The sequence below is a fragment of the Xyrauchen texanus genome, chromosome 15 (genome assembly GCF_025860055.1).
Source record: "Xyrauchen texanus isolate HMW12.3.18 chromosome 15, RBS_HiC_50CHRs, whole genome shotgun sequence".
Classification (NCBI taxonomy): domain Eukaryota; kingdom Metazoa; phylum Chordata; class Actinopteri; order Cypriniformes; family Catostomidae; genus Xyrauchen; species Xyrauchen texanus.
Genome location: NC_068290.1, coordinates 5,463,678 through 5,481,647, shown reverse-complemented (window position 1 = coordinate 5,481,647; position 17,970 = coordinate 5,463,678). Strand labels below are relative to the sequence as shown.

Sequence of the window (17,970 nt, the reverse complement as noted above, 5' to 3'; positions counted from 1 at the left end):
AAGTCCTCATTATGAATCACAGACATGCTGTATTAAAAAATCCAGGAAGAAGATGCTTGGAGTAAAATGTTTGCAAATATTATGCTTTGAAAAATTGCATTCATATTTATTAATAACCGTCACATGTATAAAAAATGCTTAAAAACACCATTATAACTGTTTAATACACAAGAATGTAAAGTTAGGGTTGGGCTATATATATAAAATGATTATGTGCTTTAATTAGCCAGCACTTGTTTATTAAGATTGTGTCATTACAGGGGCCTGGGTAGCTCAAGACGCTAACTACCACATCTGGAGTCGCAAGTTTGATTCCAGGGTGTGCTGAGTGGCTCCAGTCAGGCTTCCTAAGCAACCAATTGGCCCGGTTGCTAGGGTGGGTAGAGTCACATTCGGGGGAACCTCCTCATGGTCACAATAATGTAGTTCGCTCTCTGTGGGGCGTGTGGTGAGTTGTGCGTGGATGCCGCAGATAATAGCGTGACGCCTCCACACGCTCTACCTCTCCGCGGTAACGCACTCAACAAGCCACATGATAAGATGCACGGATTGACGTCTCAGACGCAACTGAGATTCGTCCTCCGCCACCCGGATTCACTTAGAGTGCATTGGGAATTGGGCATTTCAAATTGGGGAGAAAATCCCCCCCCAAAAAAGATTGTGTCATTACAAGAGTTTTGCAATCATTTCTTCTCAAATGTCCTGACTTTTCAGAGATGTTTTTCTTCATTTAGTTTGATTCATTTTGGTGAATCAGTCTCAACCATGCATTTCAATTAATACATTTGTTTGCATTACCACTAATGTTCATGGATGTTTCTGTTTGGCATCTCTAAAAGGTTCAAACGTTTTAGTAAAACATTTTATTCTTCCTTGTTTAAAATAAATTTCCACTTGTATTTCTTGCATTAAACACTTCAACTCTTAATTGGCAAAATCGACTGTTAGGTTTAAATGATGTTTTCTCTGATTCAATCAAAAATCCTCCCTTGTAAGCCAATTAGAGATACACTTTTTTATAAAAAAATATGATATATTTTGACGATATTGAAAGTCATCAAAAATATTAAAATTGTTTTTATTTTACCACCCAACCCTAAAGGAAGTTAACCCTGAGTTAAGGTAGGAGAGGACATTTTTGGATGTTTGCCTTGAGGGTCTGTTGATTTCAGTAGCAGTTTGTCAGTTAATCTTGTAGATGTCATATCTATCATGAATAACCTGGTTAGTAAGATGTCCTGTAAGGTTAAGTAAAGGTTTGTGCACCCCAGAAGAATCACACAAAGGTTCTTGCAACTTACAACATCGTGGTCCTTTTGTACAAGCCTTCACAAATGCTGAAATATTGCTAAGAAAATTCCAAGAAAATCCCTTCTGGGTCGTTTCACTTAGCTGACGGTAGTATCGTTTCAGTTCTGAGCTCTGAGTGGCTAACTGAGCAGCAGGCACTTTCTAATACTGCAGCCATTTTGAACCGTGGCCCCTGTAAACAGACCAGATGTTTGTCCTGTAGTTTGATTATCCAGAGAGCTGGAACAAGCAGCGGTGTCTTCTGGGAAAAGAGACGAACAGAGCAGCTTTACGGGACAGAACGCTGATCCGCTCGGAGAGAAGTTCACCTTGTTTCTATCTGGGCAGGAAAAGATGGGGAAGCCTTGTGTCCTACAAGTGCTACAAGGAAATAAAATCATATGATAAGACCAAAGATCATGAACAGAATCATGAAGTCTAAGAATAAGGCAACCACAAGGTTGGTGTCGGTCACACAGTAAAACTATGTACAATGTATCATGGTGCAGTGATGGTTTAAGATACTATGGGGTCATTCAGAGGCAACGTATCCAGAGGTCCTTGGCTTAAATGTTTGTTTTGGATTTTTTTTTACTGGTGAAAGATATTTGAAAAATTTGAAATACCAAGGATCGATATTTAGTGAGTAATGCAATTGTTTTTAAAGGGGTCAAAATCACAATTTTCGCCTATGATTTTGGAGAAAACTACAGGACTTAGATGGGCCCATGAGGGGGTACATTTTTGGACACTAGGATAAATAATATTTTTAACGCTATAATTTTTGATTGCTTTGTTGTATCAACACAAAATATTACCCAGTTAAAGTTGACATGACAAAATAAAAACAAGCTGCCTTATTTATACCTAAGACCTATAATGTCAAATCAGAAAAAATATATTTTTTAAAAAGTAAATTTTTGGCTCAGGTTTTTTAGTGTGTGTGTGTATGTGTGTGTGTGTGTGTGTGTTTTCAGCAGTTTTTTCAGGCTAAGAATCTTATAATTGATGTTAATATATATAATTTAAAAAAACAATAAAAGGTTTTAAAATGATTCCAAAAACTTCACCCTCCTTTTTTATTTTTGAAAGGGGGAAAGCTATATATTATTTTTTACATAAAAAAAACCAAAACATGTCCGAATTAATTTTTTAAACAACCTACTGTTTCTATATCATCATAGGCCGTTTATCTAATTTGCCAAAAAATGTATCATCTAGTGAAAAACTAGCAAATAGATTTTTATTAATTTATTCGTTTATAAGATAGGAGTAAAGTTTGGTGCTTGGACCCCATATAATGCATTCCAGAACTTTGCAGATGAACATTTCTCAAATCCAAAAACTAGATTTAAGTTAAATCGAAAAACAAGCTTTTGATATAATTTTTATGTGAATAAATAAAGATACATTTCTAGTTTCAACATTATTTGTATTTCTTTGTTTAGTTGGACAAGAACAATGAGCTTCTTAGCGTGTGTCCCACATTTGGTTTTCCACAGTTGAAAATTAGCAAAATGTAACAATTCACACATATGGGGTTTTCCACTGCATGGTACAACTCATCTCGACTCAATTCGCTTTTTGTGGGGTTTTCCACTGTGGATAGTAGCTGGTACCTGATACTTTTTTTAGTACCACCTCGGTCGAGGTTCCAAGGGAGCCGATACTAAATGTGACGTCAATACCCTGCAGATCACTGATTAGTCAGGGAGAATCATCACTACCAGCATCACTGGATTTCGCGACATCAACCCGCTAGTTTTAAAGTTAGCAATTGCGATAACAGTATAATTTGTTCACGCGACTTTCGAATTGTGAAAAAAGAAATGGCTGTGCGCAAAACCACGCCGTGGTCAATTAACGAGGTGCAGATGTTCCTCTCTTTAGCAATGAGCAAAACGATAAAGTCTCTCAGGAAGTGTCTCAGCTGTTGGCCGCACACGGCTACCACCGGACCTACCAACAGTGTAGGGAAAAGTTAAAAAAACTTAAAAGTGACTACAGAACCATCAAGGAAAAGTGGAAGTGGTTCGACCAAATGGACGACGCTATCAAAACCGGCGAGCAATGGGAGTGAGAGTGCCCCGGACTCAGCTTCAATGGTGGATGGTATGTTGTCACGTTAACTCTATACTCTGCTTGAAAGCTTCATTTATTTAGGTGACCAGATACTGGAAAGCTTGCTACTAAACTAACCAGGCCAATTTAACTGTTACACTTGTCTAAAATCACCATGCAACATCTGCTTTATGCAGCTCAATGAGCTAGTAGCTAACAGCTAGCGGTCGTGTTATTGTTTATGGTCAGTAGTGTTTGTGTCACATTTAAAATGATGTCACGGCAGTAGAGGTGCCTCAACTATGACAATCAGCCTATAATCCCATCCACGTTGAGGCGGCACTAAACTGCAATGGAAATGCAAGCTCAGAAAAGTAAAGCGAGCAGAGTTGAGGCAAGTGAAACTGTAACGTGCAGTGGAAAAGTGCCAATAGAACCACATTGAGAGCCCCATTTCTGTGGGATTTAAGCATACAGGGCCTTAAAAATGAAGATCAAAAAAGAGAAGTTTGTTCTGAACCAGAATCTAAAAGAATATTTAATACGTCTGCAGATATAGGCACTCCAACTTTGGAAAACCAACACAATATATACGTATATATTATATTGCATATAATGCAACAAGGGGTGATGAAGTCAACTGATTTTACTAATAGACCTACATAACTGTGTAAAAATAAAAATGATGCTGACACCTTACTATGGTTTTTTTTTTTTAATCTGTAATATTTCTCCAAAATCATATGTGAGAATTTTCATTTTGACCCCCCTCTAAATAATAATGGATTACACAGTAAATATTGATCCATTGCATTTCAGATTTTGGTTTTGATCATTGTTTATGTTTATCTTTTACCAGTGAAATAAAAATGTTTGCAAAATTTTGAGCAGTGGATGTTTCTGAAATGTGGTTTATTTCACATGGTACTTTGATACAATGGTACTGTATAGTTGCCATATTCATAATCCATGATGTTTTTACTGCAAGATACCACAAAGAATACCATTATCACACAGTGATGAAAAATCTTGGAAATGTTAAAACCGTGATTTCCGGGACTAAAAAAATCTTGGGAATTAATTAAATCTTCAAAAGTCATAGTAATTTTTGTTTGTTTATACTCAGCTGTAAAGTATTTCATTCCATTTTCATGACCGTGAACACCCTAAAAGCATTCTCATCATAATGCACAAAAGCATCGGAGTGACATGTACTTACGCAATATCTTCAAATACTTTGACTCTCTCGCAGCCCTCGGGAGGCTCCCGTTTAAACATATAACTGTTGTTGGGTTTTGGGGAGCTGGCGAGCTGAGGGAGAGGTGAACCGCTCCTGAAATCTGACAAGACAAAATAAAGCTTTTATATCAGCAAACCTATCCATAAAAAATGTGTGGCAATACCATGGAACTTAATGATTACTATATTCATGAATCATTACATTAACAATTACTCCAAGCCAGGTGCTTCAAAGAATACTAATGCCGAGGTTACATGATTTTAAGCCCAATTTTCGCTCACTGACAGTTTTTTGGAGATCGCCGACAAAAGCCTGAAATCGTGGGCAAATCGGAGCTCGCTCCCGTGAACGACGATCGCAATGTATGAACTATCAAAGACGTGATCTGAGAGAAGCGTCGCCGATGTCAGCGAGATATCTAGAATGTTAAATATCTGGACCTGTCTGCAACTCCAAATCATGCAATATGAAATATGTTTTACTGAATACAACTGCAGCGTTGACCTACAGCCAGTGAGAGAGCAAGAAACGGGGCGTGGGAAGTTTCAGTGGGAGGAGTCCTGATGTACCTGCAATAGAACATCAACTAGCATGGATACGGTATCAAGAAAGTCTCATTGGACCGAAAAGATGGAGGACAAATTTGATGTTTCCTCTGAACTGTACCAAAACCGGGTGGAGAAAGAGAAGAGTTGGAGAGAAATGGCCATTTCTCTTGGACAGTCAGGTAAGCAAATAGTTAGATTTTTCAGTAGGAGGAACTTTTTCATATTGTAACCAATAAAATATATGGTTAACCGTCATATTCTGAAATGCATAACATATGATCATGCATTTGTTTTCATATCTCGTATCATTTCTCACGTGTACTCTGTTGTGAAACGTAATTTGGAGTTCAGGCAGAGTCGTCGAGGATTCGTCAATAGTGAAATGTCTTGTAATGTGTTCACCCCAGTCGCCGATTCATCGTGTAATTTGAAAACGCTACGACTTCAGTGACAAGACAGACAGTTGTGTAATATGAACGGTACCACGATCCGACATCTCTGAAAGTCATGTAGTGTGTAGGAGGCTTAAGGTATATTCGTAACTTTTTACAATAAGGTTGTATTTGTTAACAAGTTTCCAAGTTGTTGTTAGATTACAAGAACTAACAATGAACAAAACTTTGACAGCACTTATAAATCTCAGTTAATGTTTATTTCAACATATACTAATACATTTATAAAAAGAAAAGTTGTATCGATATGTTTACATTAGGTAATGCATTATGAATTAACATGATTTAAGATCAGCCTGGATAAGCTGGTGCTCAGCTGAATTTCCCAAATACCAGATTAAAAGTGACAAAATTAAAATCAATTTAACATTAAATTAAAATAATTAATTTTAAGAGAAATATTTATGGACATAAATATTAGGACAATTGTGACATGTATGTCAATTAAGCACAATTTCCCTCCAATTGTTATGTCTTGAGTGCACATACGTTACAGACGTTTGTGGTACCTGTCTCAGAGTCTGCAGTGGGAGAGCAGCAGTAACAGGGACTGCAGGTGAGCTGCGCCTCCACGCTGTGAGTGTGAACATCACTGGGATGAAGAGGAGGAACAGGAGCACGACCGCCATCTCGCACCTCCAGAGCCTGAACCAGGACAAACACAGAGAGCGTGCAGTGAGAATATGCAGCATGCAAAAGTGTTTTAAACAACCGAAATGAGTGTTTGTTTTTGCATACCTTGTCGTGCTTCCTCCCCCCGTTGTCACAGACAAACACATTCTCCAGCTCTTGATTAATACAGTCACTATAGCTGGGCATTCTATATATGACGGGTCTTGAAAGCACCATATTAGATGTAGATGCCGAGACCAGCTTGTTCTGAAACAAACAGCATTTTTGTTACAAAAACATATAAATAAAATATTATATATATATATACACTAGGGCTGTCAATTGATTAAAAACTTTTACCGAATTAATTACATGGTGTCCCGATTAATTAATCGTGATTAATTGCATATACAAATATTTGCTGAGAAAGCCCCTCATATATCAATAATTCAACATATAATGATTATACATAGTTATCTTTAAATATTAAAAAATTATATATTATATATATATATAATAAAAAAATATTCAGATAATTTAAATGCATTATATTACTGAAGCAGAAGATTTAATCATTGATAAAACAAAAAGCGGCTTTAGAATACAATGTATTGTTTATTACCATATTATTGATCATAAGTCAATCATTGTCACACAGTTCACAGCAATCCATTTCACAAGTGAATTTGTCAATCAGTTCGAGATTTATTATGAGTGCTTGTTTAAGAACCCAGCGTCTCAGGTGTGTTGTGTATTAAACATAAAATGTTTAGGTCACTGTGTCAAGTTAAATACAGTTTAATACTCAATCTTTAAACACACCTTGAGATCCCTTAGATCGCATTTGCGCTCCTTCATGTGTTTTGAACGCAAGAACGTAAGCATGTTTGTTGTTCTGCCTACTGAAGTGTTTTGTTCACTGTATAAACTGTGCGTTGCTCATACAGCTGAAATTTCACTTACTGCCCTCTGGAGTAAACAGGTGGTACTACAAGCTTGCATTTCTCAGGAATCTTCCTTATTATGGTCCGTGGGCATGAGATTAATTGCGTTCACTTGTTTAACGTGTTATTTTTTGTAAAATTAATCACACTGAATTAACACGTTAAATCGACAGCCCTAATATATATATATATATATATATATATATATATATATATATATATATATATATATATATATATATATATATATATATATATTAAAGGCAGATCATAGACCATGCATATATACATATACAAACATAGGTACATTTCATAAAACCGGTCAAGATCAAACCCCCTAAATCAAAACAGAATTCTATTTTACCTAAAGAAAATGAAGCCTATTTTTAGGCCAATATTCATGACAAAATTGCATGCCAGCCCATCTAATTCTCATAACTGAACTGCAAGAGAAATGTAAAGGGGGGAGACTTGTTAGTGTTTATGGTTTTGTTGTGTTATTTAGAAGAGTTTCTCTTATGTTGGAGTTTTGGGTGTTACCATTATGGTGAAAAGTGGAGCTTGAGCTAATGTTATGAGGAACGGTACAAGTTAAGAATGTTACATTTAAATATATGTATTTGGTAGATGCTTTTATCCAAAGCTATTACAGCGACAATCCCCCCTCGCAACCTGGAGTTAAGCGCCTAGCTCAAGAGCACAATAGTGATGGCTGTTGGGATCGAAACTTCAAACTTCTGCTTACCAGTTCTGTGCTTAAGCCCACTATACTTCCACCACTTATTGAGCAATTGCTATGCTAATCAAAGCATAGTGTTACCAATTATCATGTATTCAGCAGGCTAGCATTCACTGTAATAGCTAGATTTTCTAGAGTTGAGATTACTTGTTTATTTTAAGTTCAGCCATGGAGTTACATTTTAAGTCAAGTGCGATCAAAACGTATGAGTTAATAGCAATCCACATGCATGTGTAGTACAAAATGAAAATCTGAAAGTTTATTTAAGGTGCTGTAAGCGATTACAGAGGAAAGGTATGCAAAAATATTCCTCCCTCCTGAAAGATAGCACTGAAATAAGTATCATGAGATGTCTAATCAGTCTCAGTGACAACTCTACACTTTGTAAACAGCAAACACGTGTGTCCGCGGGCCATGCTCTCTGACACTTTCTGGCTGTCAATCATTCCGTGCGTTCTCATAGTGTTGTTGTTGCAGCACATTATTAAGGCTCAATGCCATATTCTGATTTATAATTTGTCTGTTGAGGGCGCTATTTCACTACTGTTGTGTCTTACAACCGTGGGAACGTACTTAAGTGTCGGTTTCAACAGTATCGGTGCAGTGTTTTGGAAAAGGGGCCGTGGCTAAATCAACAGCTCAGTCTCGTGGAAGTTAGAATGGCTAAAATCGCTTGCAGCACCTTTAACTTAAACTTAGGAGTTTATTAACGTATTATTAACGTGTAATTGCCACAATCTTTTTTATTTCTGCTAACTTAATAGCGTTTACAGCATACCTGAGCCTGGTTCGACTGCGTGAACATCCCATCTTCTTTCTCCTTGATACTGCGACTCCCCTGCAAACTGCGCTGCAGCTGCTGACGGAGTTTAGCGATCTAGAAATCACATTTTTACCATTAGGAACGTAAGAGAGGAACATGCGACATACAGTGAATAAAATCTGAGCTTTATATTGGTTCTTCTGGAATCAAAAGACAGGAAAATACTAGATGTGCCACGACAATAAGTTGTTTTGTAGCTTAAATTGAATTGAATACTGTGTGGATGTTTCCAGATCATAATAGGAAAACAGACTAATTATATGCTTGAAGTATTCCTATTAAGACATTACCAGTTGTTTGATATATTCTGAAGACATTACATATGTGCACGCTGTGTATGTGTAAGTATTCCCATGCATACAGACCTCTATAAGGTGGTCAGAGCTGCCCCATGATGCTGAGCGCTTGTGTATTTTCACTTCACCCTCATCTTCACTCCAAAAGCCTGGTGTCTGTAATAAACATAACAACATGGGTGAGAAGAACAGGCATGTTTTTTAAAGCATGAAATTCATATTACAAAGTCTGCACATATTTCATAAGCATGATTAAGTGACGCTTCCCTTAGCAAACACTACTAATAAATGGTTGATTGTATTGTATATGACATCTTAAGGTCCTTTTCTGTTATGTTGTGTATACAGTACAATATAACCTTTAAGATATGCAACCTAGATATGTCAGTTTCTCATAAAGCAACAACAGGATGATTGTGGTAGGTAAATGCGTCTCTTTGACCAAAACCACAATACAAAAATGAACGGAGACCTGGAGATACAAAGAGCCACAAATGACGGACAACTTGCACCACTTTTGAAGTGCAGTTCAATCTTTCTTCTTATGTTATTTCTCTGCAGTGTCATGTTACAACTTGAACATCCAGGCTGTCTTGAATGTGTTTTGTTGTGTGGTATGCCGGCTGATAACCTTGAAGTCTTACAAAGTAAAGGTGAAGGGTGAGGTATCACATAGGGAGCAAAAATATAATTACATCATGACATAAGGGTCATTGAACAGTTGCACTGCTGCACAGTTTTCTATTTGGAGATATATTGACAGTTCCGATACCTAGTGCTCTACCTTCCTGTCTACAGCCTACATAGGCAGCTGCCTTAAAAAGGCATCATTCTAACTGAAATGGAACCTCATAAGCGAGCAATCTAGAATGCTCTACATAGGCAGCAACTCTGTGTGTTATACAAATAGTGCTCTTCAAGTGAAGTAAAGCTAATTGTGCAATTCTCTAAACTCCTACGTACATATGCGTCTTTAAAAAAAACTAATTCACTAAGAAATGTTTTCTAAGATTTCATACTTACTGTTTTACCTGATAAAAAATGTAGAATCCCCATAGACTTGTATTAAAGAAGAAATCCAAGCCATATTTAGAGACCAGGATATGACAGGGACTTGGACATGGACCTTTTTTTTTTTACTTGGGCCACCTAGCAACCACCCAGAACACCTTAGTTACCACAAAGTGTTTTTTGAATTCTGAAAGTTACAGTATCGATCTCTTTTATTTCAAAAGATCAAATAAAATTGGATTTCTCATTATATGACCCTTTTAAGTCACCATGAAATGCTGTTCGCCACCCATTTTACATAATCTTATGACAAGCCGAAATTATAGCATGAAATGGCAAAATCGGGAAAAAAAAGGTACAAGTTTGCACGTACGAAAACGTACGACTTCTACTTCCATAAAGATAAAAAATGAACCAACAAATGATGTTATAACATTTTTTCCTAAGTTTAACCCCTAACCCAAACATAAGCCTAACCATAAAATATATCCCCTTAAAATAACTTTCCTATTAAACGAAACGAGGAAAAAGTATTACAGGTTATTGACATCAATCATTTGTTTTGCATTAATAAATATGGAATGTGAAACCAAATCTGTTCACAGACATTTCCTTTCTTTCAAAAAAGTGTTGGATAGGAGGCTAGCAAAAATGTGATGCCTGTATAAATTGCAACAGTCTGTTTCCGGAAGTAAAAATCCCATTCATTTATTCCATAGACGAGTTGATTTTCAACGATAACTTGTAAAACTTTAAAGACAGACCTACCGTGATCTACGAGGTTGTTCATCGAAGGTATATGCTTCCATTGAAGCATTCATATGCGTTATTTCAACTTCATTGTTTAAAAGTCGTGTTTGATAGCGAAATTCATGGTAAACAACTACATTACCCATGGCCCAGCAAAGAAAGCTTCACCAATCAGAGACCCGCAGCCATCGAAACCCACGAAATGTGCCTCGGAGTGACCGCGCGTTCCCATGACACAATGTGAATGGCAGACTCGAACAACCTAAAATCAATTGTTTTATATATTCCCATAGTCTTTCATTCAATGTCATCATTCGCAATCATTCATGGGATTTCAGTTTGTGCCTTCATGAAAGACGGTAAGTACACAGCCTTGTACCTGTCTTTATGTCCAATTTTCAAATACTTTTTGGCCTCAAAACAAAGTTTGCAATGTTGTGATTCTTCTTGGAGCTGGTTGGTTTGGTAGAAATGAATGGGGAAAATACTTCCGGAACCCAGACGGCTGAAAAAGTGGACGGGCACTGTTGCAGTCTATTGTAAGTCATAGGAGCCAAGTCACTGGTATTGAAAAATAAGAGGTCTTGGTGACATTGTTTGAAAAGGAAAGTCGTTTAAGAGGCGAAGCAATTTCTTCTATTTTGATGAAATGTTTTTTTTTCAATAAATTATTTTTTTACTTGAATAACATACACAAATGAATCGCACACAACAAGATAATTTGATTTCATGTCGACTTTAAACAACTATTAAAACACTAATAATTTATTCACTAATCAGTTTAAACAATGGCTAAGCTGCTACTGTCAACAAAGAGCCTCCGAGTGGTTGTGTGTTACCCTCAATGCACAAAGAGAAGAAAGATGTTGAGAGCACCAGGATGATTTTGACATTCTATGCTCTGGAAGCGCAAGGCCGCCGCGAGCCGGATCAGACATTAGCATGTGTATGGCTCTCGCGGCAGGCAGCTCAGCGTAGACACACAAAGAGCTGTCAGAGAGCGCCAGGTGGTGCAGAGACAGAGCCATGTGCTCTCTCGACCCTTAGGTACTGTGTTCACACACCTACTCACACACACACACACAGACAGAGAGCGACAGGTGCAAAGTGCTGCACCTCCAGAAAGAATTCACTCCACACAACACGAGAGAGAACTTTCTATGGCAGCACAGATACAAAAAAGTCTGAAAAACCTAACTGCACACAGATAGTCAAGATAGCAACTAAAGCCGAGCAAACTAGAATCCCTAAGAGCGTTTTTCAGTATATAGTGGCCCCATAATATTTTTGAACACTCAAGTCAACATGAAATCACAATTGATCCTATCAACTTTTGCACAATTCATCGGCGCACGAGTAAATATGATGTCTAACAAAATGTTATATTTTGCTCCGCCTTTCTTATTTTTATACCCCTTCCCTTCAACCACCTGGCTTTATTCTTGTATGTAACATCCACTTTTTACAATCCGATAAATTCCTGCCCAACGTTTATTTAGAGGAAGTAAAATGGGTTGTGAATGTGTTTGGTTTACTTTTTTCAAGTTTCATATCATGAAATTACCTTTGAAAGCAAAATTGACCGGTATAAGTGACATGCGTGCAACAATTCATAGCCTAACCTGGAAGGCCAATACAATCACTAGCCATAATTGGTGTGTAAGTAGATCAAAATTATATAAAATACTTACATACAAATACTGACGAGAACCACATTTTCCAATGCGTATAAAAGTAGTGTGGCACTAGAAATATGCCTGACATTCAACATGGAAGCAGTTAATTCACAAAATAAAATTTGTATTCTTCTAATTCATTGCATACAGTCAATTTACACTACCAAATTCTTATGAAATTCTTACATTCTTTGTTTATATCACTGGTGCTTGACAAGACATGGAGTATATAATAACCAGAGAAGAACCTCAGAATTAAATTGCACTTGACCCAGCCCATTTGCACTTTGTGTGCACGATTTCCCCAAGCATATTAGTGCCTAGACTTAGTGCATGCTTGCCTGAAAACACTTCATGGCAGTGCCCAGATTTTGAGCTTATGACATATGGCATTGCGCTGCACTTAACGCTAGTGCTCAGTGAAGTCAAGAAACTGAAAATGGAGTTTTCAAATGAGAATAGATTAGTGTAGGTGTGGCCTAGCATCAACAGAGATGAATAAACATTGTCAAAAATGTTGTGCATTGTTAGTTCATTATACCTAATGCATTTACAGTTAACAAATGAAATATTATTATAAAGTGTACTTTTAGCGACTTGATGCCACACTATATATATAAATGTATGAATGTCACTGCATTAGAAGATAATAAAATATCAAACCAAGTGGCCTATGTTTTAAAGAAAGATAGCACAAGACCCACTTTCCATGTATACATTTCATAAAAAAAGAGTGTTGTTAGATATTGAATGATAAACCAATAGATATCATGTTCAAAATAAAACAATGACGAACTGTGACACCAGTGTGAACTTGAGGTGAACTGACATCTTGCATCCACTAAATAATCTCACCTTGAGACAAGAACAATTATATCTGAGAAAAGCTCTAGCATTATTTCTTTGCAGATTATGCTTTGATATTGTGCCATCTAATGCAATGAATTAAATACCTTCTGGGGCCACTGAATGTGTAACTATGTATGTAACATTGTTTTACCTATATGAATGTGTCTCACCTGTGTGGCTTTATCACTCATACAGGACGGCTGGGGTTGGTTCACCTCTCTCGGCCACTGTCCAATCAGATACTGCTCGGGTAGGTTGTCCAATGAGGGCGGCTGTCGATTGGCCGGGCGTACTAGTAAGAAAAAGAGAAGATGTGTATGACATGTAGGCAATGGACAGTGACAGGTAGCATTACTGCACTAGAGTGATAGAGAGGAAGTTGATGGGTGTCACATGAAAGTGATAAACGTTTGCCTGCACTTTCAGAGCTGTACTGAAACAGAACAAGAACATATTGTTTTCATGATGGAATGGAAATAAATGAAACTGGTTTTTATTTATTTTTTTCCATTTTTCTTAAGAAAATGTGAGTGGTTCCCAGGGCGTGTCTATGTGGTTACTAACGTGTTCTGGGTGGTTGCTTACCAGCCCAAGGCAAAAATGGCCGCCTCAATTTCATCATGATATTCTGGTAACTAGATATTGCTCTGGTCCCATCTTCAATACAGTCTATGCAAGTCTATGGGGATTTTTATACATTTTTTTACACTTTTATCCAAAGTGACATACAGTGGATTCAAGCAACACATTCAGTTGAAATATCTGGCTCTATGTATGAATGATAATAATAGTGATGTTTCACTTAGCTAGCAGATTTCACAAAAAAAGAAAAACAAAATGCTTTTCACAAATGCAATGGAGAACTGAATACACAACCCTGTTAATACGACTTCACACACAACACTCGCACGAACAAAAAGATATGCAAAAATGATATGCAAAATAACAGCAACTATGTCAATAGATTGAGTGCCCTTTAAATGACTGTTCTCAGGTTACGCTCCAAGGCGGAGGAAATGAAACAAAGTGAAACTTCTCATCAAACCCACATGCATGTATACACATGCACGGACAGCTGAAATTCACAACAACCCGGTTGCATGCAGCCCACAGCACACAGAGCGATTCCTGCATGCGTTTGCGCTTGTGCAAGCACAAATGTCAAAACATATGCAAAGCATCCAAAATATGGCTTATGCTTAGTTGACTGTTTGACGTGTACAAAAAAACTAGACAAGTTCTGTTAAGACTAAATTTGATTTTGGCTTGACAAAGTCTTGTCCAAAAAGTTATTAAAATGTAAGGCCTTGTGTACTTTGAATACTTTGCCTTGTTAAAAATTGCATATGATAAACAGATAGAACAATAGATAGACACAGATTTGACCTCCACTCTGCAGCGTTCTGAATGATAACTATCAACTCTGAAACATTTTAGGCATACACACACCTTTTTGAAAGCTCTTGTTGGGGGATGGCTGCGCTACATTCACTTGCAGATTGCTGTGAGGGCAGCTGCAGGGCCTTTGTCCACACAAAGGAAGCATTTCAAATGCAAATCTACACCAGCATCAGGCACTCCATGTGGATGTGAGACAGAGAGCTGTCTGACTAATACTGTAGGTTGAGCACTTTTTGCTAAAACAGTTTAGAGAATAGTAGTTTACAGATATAAGTAAGGACAGGCCTCAAAATGTGAATGATTTTCAGTAATGTTGTTCTTCAAATTCTTTGCTAAAGACATGTGAACTTGCACAATTAAAGCACTTGTTGACAATTGACAACACAATGAAACAAGTAGATAAGACAATGGCAATTTTACGGAATGGAATAGTAACTTATTACAAGCATTGGGTGTATCCAATTGCAAAGTAATTAGATAATGTAATCAAATTACTTTTTAGTCAAAAAAGTAGTATAACTCATTACATTTTAAATGATTGTAATCAGATTACAGTTACTGACTTTTAATTAAAGTAATTACTTTTTAGTACATTACTTGCACTAAAGTAATATGTATAATACAATTCAAATGTTAATTAATATGTATGTCTGTTAGCGCTTCTGTGACAGCTGAAGGGTGTATGACAACGAACGACGAGAAAATATAGACATTTTGAATTTTAGCGAAAAACAAAAACTTTTCAAGGAAAGTATAGAAAGTATATAGAAAGTAACTTAAAAGTAAAAAAAATTGTAATGTGATTACTTTTTAGATGAAGTAATCTAATTACATTTTAGAGACGTAATTAGTCATTTGTAGTGGATTACTTATTTTGAGTAACTAACCCAACACTTGCTTGCTACTTACAGAATACTGTGCAGTATACTATATATTTATATTATATTATACTATATATTAAACTATAAACTAGTGTGTGAAACAGAACGCATTTTGCGAGAACGATATTCTCCCGGTTCAGGTGTCACTCAGTGTGCTCTGTTGTATACTGTGCATTTTTTGAAAATGTAGTAGATCATCCTGGTATTCCATGCATACATTAAATTCACATACTGAGCGTAGTATACATACTGCATACTACAGAAATAGCAAGTGTAGTATGGAAGTATCCTTTTCCGAACATTGCCAATGTGACAGCCTTACTCTCAATTCTGAGGGAATATGTTCAAAGGTGGTTTAAGGGATAAGCTCGATACTTAACTGCAATTTGAAAATAAAATATTTTGCCATCAATTTTGCGGTAATGACCAGCTTACCGTGAATTATTCCACTTATAAATGCAGTTACTTTCCAAATAAATAAATAAACATGAAATATTGATTTGAGTTGATACTCTATTATTATGTGTCAAGAACGAGATCGCTGAGTGATATGAGAGACATGAAACAAGCACAGCTAAAAAAAGAAAAAATAAGTTGTAAAGGACAACAAACAAATATAACGATTTAAATATTAGTGGTCAATATACAAATGTATTTGACTGCAGAAAACAGTGACAGACCAATCACAATTAAGTATTGCTAGATAGCAGTATAATAAATAAAGGCCACTTTACAAAATAAAATGTATCTACATATGTCCATACTGTATTCATATTATGGTTATAAATAAGTTCCTCTCATACTGAAATGTAATAAAAAAATAAAATAAATTAAACATAAAATTATCTTTTAAAAAGTCACTTTGAACTATTGTTTTTTTTTTACAGGAACTAATGCATTCCAACAGTTCATTTGCACACATAAATAACAATAGCTTTTAGTTGAATCATTCCTAATTGTCCTATTTACTGCATAACCTTTGGAAAAATAGGCTGCAAATGGATTTACAGTGCCACATTGCAATGACCATATTTTGATAAAAATAAAAAAAATCCCTTTGCTGTGGATAAATCAACTTGTATCTGACTGTACAAATCTATACATGTTCCACTTACACAAAGGCTAAAACCAACAAAATCCTCCCTATGCACTTTTAAACATAACTGCACAAATAGATCATGGAACATACATATACATACATTCATATATACAATCTGATAAAGGAAATTGACTTGAATTTACAATGAATATCTATTGTGAAAGTTTTCAGTTATACTGGGTTCATTTCATACTGGGAGCCATATATCATATGCAAATGGTTTAAGCAAAAGCAGGCTTACAGCATTAAACGGACCGCACAGATTACACAGTTTTACATACTGTAGCTTTAATTTAATTCCTTTTACAGTTTTCCAAACAAAGCAAACACTCACCTCTCCCTGCTGTTATAAAGTGAGTCTCTGACTGGATCCTGGTGGGCTTAATCTGCTTCATATCAACAGTATCTGAGGATGATAATGGTCATGAAGGAATTCTGGTAGGTTTTAAAGCGCAAAATGTGAAGAGATCACCACCAATCACTTCATCACAGAGGGTCTTTGGCACGGACAGGCAAAAGTCTGCTGAAGTTGTTGCATTTGGTGAGTAAATACGCACTGTATACAAACTCCAGAACAAGAACTGAAAATGAGTTCATGCGAAAAGCCGCACTATAATTAAACGCTGCTTCCTCTTAAATTATTCTGCACATACCGGGTTTTCATTCCCTGTATAACTTTGCATGCATGTGAATGCAGACGTTCAGATGCAGGTCTAACTCTTCAGTGCTCCTGTTATAATAATGTAAGAATAATGACAGATGTGTTGCAGTTCGGTCTATGGGCGGGTGGAAGGAGCTTGCGTTGATGTTTGGTTGGAGAAGAAATCACACATAGCTTTTTCGTCATTGGCTTATGTCTCTTATGTTCCAACAACAAAGAGCCAATGGGCCCATTGTAGTTCTTGTTGGGGTGGAGTCTGGGGTTGTATGGAAAAACAGCCTGTTGTTGGTTTGAGAGATCAAATGTATGTTTTTCATCCTCTGGTGAACAGAGAAAGTGTAGGAGTCTTATTTACATTCTGAAAACCTTTACATGAAAGATCTAGAGATGATCTTAAAGTAATTGTGAACCCAAAAGTGGAATTAATGTATTTACTCACCATCATGTCCAGGCCCATATGCTGTTATTTGTTCTGTGAGACAATTCATCATACAGCTCGTTTCATACAACGACCGTTCATAGCGACCACAGCTTTTAAAGCTGAAGTATGTAACTTTTTTTTTCAATACTTTCTAGTATCCCAGCTTAAAGGAATAGTCCACACAAAAATGAAATAAATAAATCTCATAATTTACTC

At 36.5% G+C, this 17,970-nt stretch overlaps 1 protein-coding gene across 1 annotated transcript; it reads right to left on the bottom strand.

The window, feature by feature from the left end:
* Positions 1 to 140: 140 nt before the first annotated feature.
* Positions 141 to 17,390, bottom strand: LOC127656411 (glucocorticoid-induced transcript 1 protein). Its single transcript, XM_052144734.1, has 8 exons — positions 17,007 to 17,390; positions 13,462 to 13,583; positions 9,075 to 9,161; positions 8,665 to 8,763; positions 6,330 to 6,470; positions 6,101 to 6,236; positions 4,571 to 4,691; positions 141 to 1,671 (listed from the first exon to the last, which is right to left on the bottom strand). The coding sequence occupies exons 1-8, from the start codon at positions 17,065 to 17,067 to the stop codon at positions 1,431 to 1,433; spliced, it is 1,008 nt and encodes a 335-aa protein (XP_052000694.1). The 5' UTR covers positions 17,068 to 17,390; the 3' UTR covers positions 141 to 1,430.
* Positions 17,391 to 17,970: the final 580 nt, after the last annotated feature.